The sequence below is a fragment of the Coniophora puteana genome (assembly GCF_000271625.1).
Source record: "Coniophora puteana RWD-64-598 SS2 unplaced genomic scaffold CONPUscaffold_1, whole genome shotgun sequence".
Taxonomy (NCBI): Eukaryota; Fungi; Basidiomycota; class Agaricomycetes; order Boletales; family Coniophoraceae; genus Coniophora; species Coniophora puteana.
In genome coordinates, this window is record NW_006913053.1 from 4,411,427 (window position 1) to 4,420,366 (window position 8,940).

Genomic DNA, 8,940 nt, shown 5'->3' on the forward strand with positions numbered 1-8,940 from the left:
AGTAGAGCGTGATAGCGGTGAGTGAGTTGGTTGGCGAGCCGAGCTGTCGTTAGCGCGAGAGGTGGTCAGCGGGCGGCGCAAGATGTATCAGAGATCATAAATCAGCGGTGTGGGGAGAGGAGTGGGGCAGATGATAGGCAAAATGAATACTGTGGACTCCAAGGGAGGATATGTTCAGTAAGATTCTGCAGGGGCGTACGTCTTGGTGAATGGTCATGGCTATGGACTGCGGTGTGCGTGATGGCTTATCGCGCCAACGAGGGGAGGCGGAATAAGCAGCTGGGTGTCAGCCGCTCAGCGTTTCAGCTGTTTTCAGCCTCATGCTCTGTAGTGGCTTCTGCAATCTGCAATCGTTCCCTGGATGGCGGAAAGATGTCGCAAGAAGACACCTCGCGAGGCTTGCGGCTTGCGGGTCGGGTAGCCAGGCAAGATATATATGTAGGACCGAGTGTAGGTCTCTTGAGTAGGTTTGAATTGGACAATGACGTAGGTGGCCGAGAGCGCGCACCCGGGAAGCTGGTACTTGGGAAGCTTTGAGAGCGTTGATGGTGATGGACCATTGAATGGCTGGAACGGGGGGCACGGGCAGCCGCGTTATCTGGAGGCTGGACGTGCTCTCAAGCGCTGCGATTGGGTGATTCGGACGGAAGGTATTTAGGCGAGGGCGAGGAATGACGTCGGGTGAGATTGTTTTTGTATGTTCCAGAATCTCCAGCGAGAATGAATGGATGTTCCTCCGAGTTTAAAGAATTAGCGTGCAAGGGTGCTTCTGTTGATGACGTGTTTCGAGTTTTGATGATTGGATCTATTCTGCGTCCAGATGCATTGCGGGGTCCGAGTTTTCTCCTGGACACACAGACGTGCCTAAGGTGTTGACACAGGGCTTAAGATTGACGTGCACCGTCGGGAGAACGTCGAGGAGGGCTCATTGTGCGCTGGAAGACGAGACGTGGACGATCGACGGCGGGACCAGCGGAACGGAGGTTGAATTAAGGGGCTTGATTGCCCGATGGGGGCAGGGGATTCGCAGGACCCCGGGAGAACGAGTACGTAATTTGCTCAAGTGCGCTTGTTGGCGGAGGTCAAAGGTTTCAAAGTGCAAGGGGGTCCCATTTTTTCCGCCCCCACCTCCAATCTGCCAGCTGCATACACCCACCCCGCTTACTTAGCCACCCCTTCCTCCTCCACCCCCCCCATCGCCCATCCACTCACCACCTCATCCACGTCTGGGCAGACTATCCACATCCCACACACCCCCACCCCCATCGCTCATAGCGACTTGGAGCCATGTCCGACGACCATGACATTCCAAATTGCTATCCCGCCTCCAAGCTCGGCGAGTACACCGTCATCCAGGACATCGCAGAGGGCACCTTTGGCAAGGTCAAGAGTACGTTCTCTTCTCATTCCTATTTGGCCCTCGATCGCTCACTAATATGCTCGCCATGTCTTACAGTGGCCATCCATACCATCACCGGCCAACGTGTTGCCATGAAGTACATCTCCAAACGTGTCATCGCCCTCACCCGCACAAAGACTCGCGTTCAGCGCGAGGTCGACTATATGCGCACTCTTCGCCACGCACACATCATCAAACTGTTCGTTCTCTTCTCCCAGCCCCTTGCCTCCCCTCCTCCTCGTTTCGTACCTGAAACTCCTACTCACCCCCGTATCTCCGTTTCCACAGCTACGAAGTCATCTCCACCCCAACCGACATAATCATCGTCCTCGAATATGCCGGTGGCGAGCTCTTCAATTACATCGTTGCCAACGGCCGCATGCCCGAACCCCGTGCCCGTCGCTTCTTCCAACAGATCATCTCCGGTATCGAATTCTCCCACTCCCTTAAGATCGTCCACCGCGACCTTAAGCCGGAGAACGTCCTCCTTGACGACGACCTTAACGTCAAGATCGCCGACTTTGGCCTCTCCAACGAGATCAAGGACGGTGACTTCCTCAAGACATCATGTGGCAGCCCCAACTATGCTGCACCAGAGGTCATCCGAGGCGGCCTCTACACTGGTCCGGAAATCGACGTCTGGAGCTGTGGTGTCATTCTCTATGTGATGCTCTGCGGACGGCTGCCATTCGAGGACGAGGACGTCCAGACGCTCTTCACCAAAATTAGCCGTGCGTGGTTCCACCTCCCTCGTTCTGTCCTATCCCGTCACATCCTATCATTACCTGTCCCGATTCTGCTCATCCCTCCATCGGGCCCTTTCCCGCTATCACTATCTCACTATCCCTATCACTATCTTGATTTGTCGTGTCAATCCTAACGTTACCTTTGACGCTTGCAGAAGGCAGCTACCACATGCCGTCCTACATCTCCCCCGACGCCAAGGGTCTCATCAACCACATGCTCGCCGTCGACCCCGTCAAGCGCATAACCGTGCCCGAGATCACCCAGCACCCGTTCTATACGACCGATCTTCCCCGTTACCTTACCCCGCTCCCACCCCCTTCGGGTGTCCTCGGCACGCTCTCGTCGCTTGTTGTGCCCTCTAAGACGCTTGATTTCGAAATCATCGAGGGTCTGGGAAGGATCGAAGAAGATGTGGTCGATGAACTGGCGGTCAGAATTGAGCATGTGGATAAGGAGGATATTTGGGAGGCGTTGCGGAGGGACGACGGAGTGCAGGGGAACGCGGTCAAGGTTGCGTATATGCTTTTGAGAGATAAGCGGCGGCAAGGGAGAGATCGTGAGTCTTTTGGATTGTTTTCGTTTTTGAAGGTTGTTAATCCTGGATTTGCAGTTGAGGAGTACATGGAAGCTGAGCGTGACGCGCAGCTCGCAGCGATGGACGTGAGTTCGCTCGACCTTAAATAGTTGCTTAACGATACTGATGGCGTGGATTTAAACAGCCTCGAAACGCCGTCGTCTCACCGGGCGCACGCTCTCCAGGAGGCGACGAAGAAAACCCATTTGAAGCTGAGTTTAACGGTAACTCGGACGACGACGAAGACGAAGGCTCGCTGGACTTCTCCACTCCGCCGATACCCCACCCGGACGAGATCAACAACTTTGCGGTACTCAACTCCTCCCTTCCCGACCCGCAGCCACCTCAAGCACCGACGGGCGAGATGCACCATCTTACGTCGTATGCGAACGCGCGTAAGGCGTGGCCCGTGAAGGAGAAGCGTGCGCACCGGACTAAATGGCACTTTGGTATCCGCAGCCGGAGTCCTCCGATGGAAGTGATGCTCGAGATCTATAGGACACTCAAGACGCTCGGCATGGAGTGGCGCGAGAAACGATATCTTGGCGGGCTTGGGGGAAGAGCTGCGGAGGCGCATGCGCACGCACTGCGCTCGCAGGGGCATAGGAGCTCGAGGAGCCACGATGTGCGGATTGAAAGGGCGCGTGAGTATGATGGCGAGCATGTGGATCTCAAGGCCGCTGCGAGCGTGTACTTCGTAGAGACGAGGGCGAGGGTGCAGGACGTAGTGGTGAGTATCCTTCCCGTTGTTATTTTTGGTTGTGTCCAGTAGAGCGGCGCTAACGCGTGGTCGATGATGGTAGATCCTGATGAACCTGCAACTGTATATGGTCGACTCGATCAACTACCTCGTCGACTTCCATCACAAGAAGACGTACAAGGCGTCCAGCGAGGAGGGCGCTGGCAAGTTCGACATCCAGCCGGTGCACCTCCCCCATCCTTCGTTCCCGCACACGCCCAACTCTGGCCATGCTCACGACTCGTCGGGCGAGTCTGCAAGCGTGCACAGCGGCGGGTCGGTTGGTCCCAAGGAGGACGACGATGTGATGTCGCCGTTTGTGTTTATGGATCTCGCGTGTCGGCTGATTCTCGAGCTGGCGGGTGGTGGGAGCGCTGGAGGTGGAGAATGAGTGGTGCGATGGGCAATCCATACCCACCGCTCCATGCTTCGCTTTGCGCCTGCTCATATCCGAGGATGTTTCGTCGACGGTCTGGCGGGCCATATGACTGCTCATGCCCTCTCAGCCTGCTGCTGCCCCCATCATGCATGTGTACCTGCCTACATTCGACCACCCTGCTCGCTATCGCCTCGTTATCCATTCGCCCTGCGGTACCCACTTTTATCTACTCCGCCGTCATCCTCGCCGTCATTATTACTGCATCCGGACGCCTTCAGACTACCCAGCCCAACGCACATCTCGCATCCTGCATATATCGTCGATCTTGCTCTCGTTCAAGTTGCTCTGCCAAACTCATGGGGATATACTCTAAATATACCCAACGCCTCCTGCGACCCCCCAGCACGGACTGTATTCACTTAAAACACAAGTTAACACATTATTGATATCGCATTCCCCCCATCTATCCATCTAAGCAAGCCATCTTCGCAATTCCTCCCGACCGACATCCCCCATCTTCCGCGTACCCAACATCCATCCGTTCGCGATATCCCACTTACTCCTCGCGGAGCATGTACCCACCCCAGTCCCGCAGACTGAGACGTCGTAGCACAGCGGGACCACGTGCGCGCCCCGGTGACCTTTCCTCCAAAAGTCCCTCATCGATGGGGTTCTCTGCGACCGCCGGATCCTCGAGGCCTCAGCAATGCTATGCGGCCGCTCTATCGCCGAGATGCGCACCCTAAAGATGACTTGGGGTCCTCCTTCCCGTCTCATACGCTTGCCTTGCCTTGCGCCTCGCGGTTTGCTGGATGCTGGCTGGCACGTAGAGCGACGGGCGTGCCTTCATCGGATCGGCCGAGTCGTGCCCGACCACCTCACCAGCTCATGCACATTCGCCTTCAAGCCCAAGAGTTCGCGCGAATTTCTAGGCTACGTTTTCCTGGCTGGTGCCGACGCCAGCATCCTTACCTTCCACCTCACATTGGCTTACATTTCATACACCATACATCTTAGACGCCCCTATTCCTGTACAATACAGATCGCTGGTCAATCGCATACAAGGGGCCGGCCGGCTGCTGCGGCCTTTTCTCCGTTTACATTTACATGCTGTGAGGGCGGGAGACATACTATGGACTTTCTTGGATCCCGAGTTGCTCCTCTTTTTACGTCCGTCTGACCTTTTTACTTGGGATTTGGTGTGGTCCAGGGTGTATCGTTGTCAGGTGATCTCATGTTTTCGTTTCCTTGCCGTTGTCGTTCTTTCTGTCGGTGATTGTGTATGAGTGCCTTTGGATTCGAGGATGGGTGGAACGGGGTTATGAAGGACGGTTCGAGATTTAGACATGTACCGTACACGAGTGCTTTATGTCCTATCGATGATAACGATTTGCTCTATCGGTTTGGCAGGCAAGACAATGTTGCGTAAACTCTCCTAGTGTTTCGGACATATTTTGGTTATCTGAGAATGGAAGGTCAGAGTAGAGAAAATTGCAGAGAGTAAGGTTATAAGGTAGGTGAATGGATAATTGAGCATCTGATGGGACACGATGACGCGAAGGTGGTCGCAATAGCCGAAGTCAGGGTCGTGTTCCGGTCGCAAAAAACGCGACGCGTCCGACGTGAGCATGGATTTTGACATCGACGTCCCCTCCTGTGACCCGCGAGCCGCGCTGGAGTAGTATTTGTGGTAACCACCCTCGTTCACATGCACATGCTCCCGTCCCAATCTGCCCGGCTCCGTGCCGTCAACGCTTATCGATCGTCCAACCTTGGTGTCTCCTCTCATCGCAACTCCAGCCTCACCCTCAACCACGCACTCATGTCTTCAAAAGCATATGTCCTCCCCGTCAACCCCGAAGCACCCACGAGCTCTGTTGCGGACGTCGATGCGGGCAAGCTCTGGGCGCAGATTCCGCTGAAGAAGACACCCAAGGCTGGCACGACGCATACATTCTACCCCCAGGCAGGCGTCACATCCCTCGTCTCGCTAGGCGAGAAGTTTGCGAACAAGAAGGGAGACGACAAGAGGGAGGTTGTGAGACGAGCAGTCGGGGGTGGTGTGAAGGACCTCAAGAGGCTCGGGAACGCTGTGTCGGAGGTCGTCGTCGACGCTTCTGAGGACCCGCATGCCGCCGGTGAGTTTCTTCACACATGCTCTATCGATAGCACTGCTAGTGGCCGAGAGTCTGACTTTGTTTTTTCGCCTGTCTGCAGCCGTGGCTGCGCACCTTGCGGGCTACGACTTTACCCTCAAGACCAAACCCGAAAACTCGCCCTTCGACCCTCGCGAGTACTCTGGCAGCGGTTCAGCGAAGCAGGAGGGCCTCAAGTACAAGTTCTCGCCTCTCAAAGCTGACGACCTCTGGACGCGCGGCGAGGTCTATGCGCGTGCGCAGAACACTGCTCGGACCGTGAGTAGACACTTACTCTTGCCTTTGATGTATCGCTGACCGTATGTCCTTCACTATCTCAGCTCATGGAGATGCCCGCAAACTTGATGACGCCTACGGTATCCTATGCTTTGTTCCAAGACTGGCTTTATTCTCATACATTCTCTGCAGATCTTCGCCAACAGAGCGACGGACCTTCTTGATGCCCTCCCCAACACCGAGGTCATCGTCCGTGATGCAGGGTGGGCGAAACGAAAGGGCATGGTAAGCTCCATCCCTCCTTCCGTGCAGTCCCTTCCTTCTGCTCACACTTGAGACTTTTCTCTCAGAACACCTTCCTTTCCGTGGCCAAGGGCACAAACGAGCCTCCCCAGCTCGTCGAGATGTGCGTCTCCCTCATTCAAGTCCTTTTTGGATGTATAATCTGAACTTGATGCGCCTTTAGCCACTACCGCGGTGCGCAAGACAACAATGCCCAGCCCATCGCCTTCGTTGGCAAGGGCATCACGTTTGATTCGGGAGGAATCAGCATAAAGCCCGCCTCGGTACGCTAATTTACCTTCTTCGTTTCACTCCTGGTGCTAATGATAGTCTACAGGGCATGAAGCTCATGCGGGGAGACATGGGTGGAGCCGCCTCCCTTATTGGAACTATGAGGGCTATTGCTGAGCTTAAGCTCCCGTGAGTTGCCCGTCCGTTCCCTCTACTCGAGCAACTGAGCTGATATACTGTCGCAAAGTGTCAACGTCGTCGCTATCTGCATGCTAACCGAGAACATGCCTGGACCATCGGCGAACAAGCCCGGCGACGTGTGAGGCTCCTTCGACAGATTCCATGGTTGATATCTAACGTGTGGGCCGATAGCGTATATGCAATGAACGGCCAGACCGTCGAGATTGACAACACGGACGCTGAGGGCCGTCTCGTCTTGGCTGATGGGCTGTGGTACGCATCGACAGAGTTCAAAGCTCACACTGTCATCGACGTTGCTACGCTCACTGGGTATGTCCCCCTCGTCCATTCTGAGATTTGAAATTAAGCTAGAAATACAGGGCAATGGACACCGCGCTCGGCGAGCTCTACACCGGTGTATTCTCGGTGCGTCCTTATTTCTGTCTGTCGCCGTGACTCCAAGTGCTCACGGGGTGTGGGAACAGACATCAGATGAGCTCTGGAAGCAGCTCTACGAGGCCGGCGAGACCGAGTACGACCGGTTCTGGCGCATGCCGCTCGACGAGGAATACGGTCCGCAGATTCACAGCTCCAACGCGGACTTATGCAACGTGCGTCTTCCCTCCCTCCCTCTACCAGTCCTGTTGTTCTAATGGTGCGCTGTAACATGACGCAGTACGGTGGCAAACCCGCAGGCGCATGCACGGCCGCGCTCTTCCTCAAGAGCCACGTCAAGGGCATCGAGGGCGACGAGCCGAGCGTGAGGTGGGCGCACATCGACATTGCGGGCACGATGGAGTTCACGCGGACGCACCCGTACCAGGAGAAGGGTATGACAGGGCGGCCGGTGCGCGCCCTTGTTGAGTGGGTGAGGAGGTTGAGTGAGGCCAAGTGAGCTACGGCAGGTCAACTAGGTTTGCGTGATAGCGTACACCTGTGTACTGTACACTATTGCTTGTGCCCTGCGGTAGTTACAATGCGATTTTCTTTGAGCATTCGGCAAACATGGCTCCTTATAAATATGCTAGCACAGTCATTTAACAAGTCTTTGGTAGTATATCGGTTAGTACACCCGCTTGTCACGCGGGAGAGCGGGGTTCGACTCCCCGCCAGAGAGACTTTTTGCGACCATCTGTTCAGAGTGCAGTCTCAAACTTTTCATATTTATCCGCCTTGCTGGTACGTCTGTCTGTAATTAATTGGTCCCAAATCATCTTATTTTAACCCTGTTCCGCATAGAAAGTACTAGAAAACTTTGGGTGTGGTCATTCTTGACATGACGTCGATGTACCAGTTGTCCCCCTGTTTTGCACAAAGCTCCTATATCCAGAATAGATTTGAAAGCACTTGAGCCTAACAGCGAGCTCCTTGCTTCCGATCACTACTGTGCCATCTTCCGGCCACTCGCTTCTCTGACTTCCTTCAAGTTGTTGAGCAATTCGGCTGGGGAATCATGTTCCTTTTGAAACAGAATATCAAATACGACCTCCATAGCCTGCCCCTACGGTCCATCACTGGAAAAGCTCCGACTGCTCCGGTTATGTACAGGAATCGGCTCCTCAAGGCTCGCCCCTCGGACAAAGTCTGTTTCAGTAGTGGCAGTTACTCAGGTTTTCCGAGACTATTGTTCGGTCGCAGGAGTCGCTCTACTTCTCTATCCACCCCATCGGCATTGAGCCTTGACGAGAATATGAACTTGAAGGCTCTGCGGGATATCTCAGCAACTAAGCCTCCGTACATTAGCGGGACAATCACTGTGCCTGCCGAACAGCTTGTGCTCTTCTTTGAGGGGAGAGATGGAGTTTCGCGTCGGTACTTCTACCCCCTAAACGATAAAACATATCAACGAAAACTTACCATGGCAAACACAGTATCAATCTATCAAACGCGTCATCCGAGGAAATACAGATGCTCGCAAACGCCTGTTATCCTGCGACATTCGGCCGAAATGGAGAAGACGTTCTCGACGAATCTTATCGTCGAGCAGGCGTACTTCTCCCTGGTAATTTCAGCACCGGTCTTAGCCCGTCCGAACTT

The 8,940-nt window shown here is 54.8% G+C and overlaps 2 protein-coding genes and 1 non-coding gene across 3 annotated transcripts; all 3 read left to right on the plus strand.

Moving 5' to 3' along the window:
* Positions 1-1,164: 1,164 nt before the first annotated feature.
* On the plus strand, positions 1,165-5,168 carry CONPUDRAFT_116651 (snf 1). Its single transcript, XM_007765723.1, has 7 exons — positions 1,165-1,390; positions 1,457-1,598; positions 1,688-2,130; positions 2,301-2,702; positions 2,757-2,806; positions 2,866-3,450; positions 3,524-5,168. The coding sequence occupies exons 1-7, from the start codon at positions 1,288-1,290 to the stop codon at positions 3,848-3,850; spliced, it is 2,052 nt and encodes a 683-aa protein (XP_007763913.1). The 5' UTR covers positions 1,165-1,287; the 3' UTR covers positions 3,851-5,168.
* Positions 5,169-5,569: 401 nt separating this feature from the next.
* On the plus strand, positions 5,570-7,884 carry CONPUDRAFT_116657 (leucine aminopeptidase). Its single transcript, XM_007765724.1, has 12 exons — positions 5,570-5,976; positions 6,056-6,252; positions 6,315-6,350; positions 6,403-6,495; positions 6,561-6,616; positions 6,677-6,776; positions 6,830-6,912; positions 6,971-7,042; positions 7,096-7,233; positions 7,284-7,329; positions 7,389-7,514; positions 7,580-7,884. The coding sequence occupies exons 1-12, from the start codon at positions 5,661-5,663 to the stop codon at positions 7,796-7,798; spliced, it is 1,482 nt and encodes a 493-aa protein (XP_007763914.1). The 5' UTR covers positions 5,570-5,660; the 3' UTR covers positions 7,799-7,884.
* Positions 7,885-7,948: 64 nt separating this feature from the next.
* On the plus strand, positions 7,949-8,020 carry CONPUDRAFT_t4. The gene has a single exon. It is a non-coding gene; the product is annotated as a tRNA-Asp (tRNA).
* The last annotated feature ends 920 nt before the right edge of the window (positions 8,021-8,940 follow it).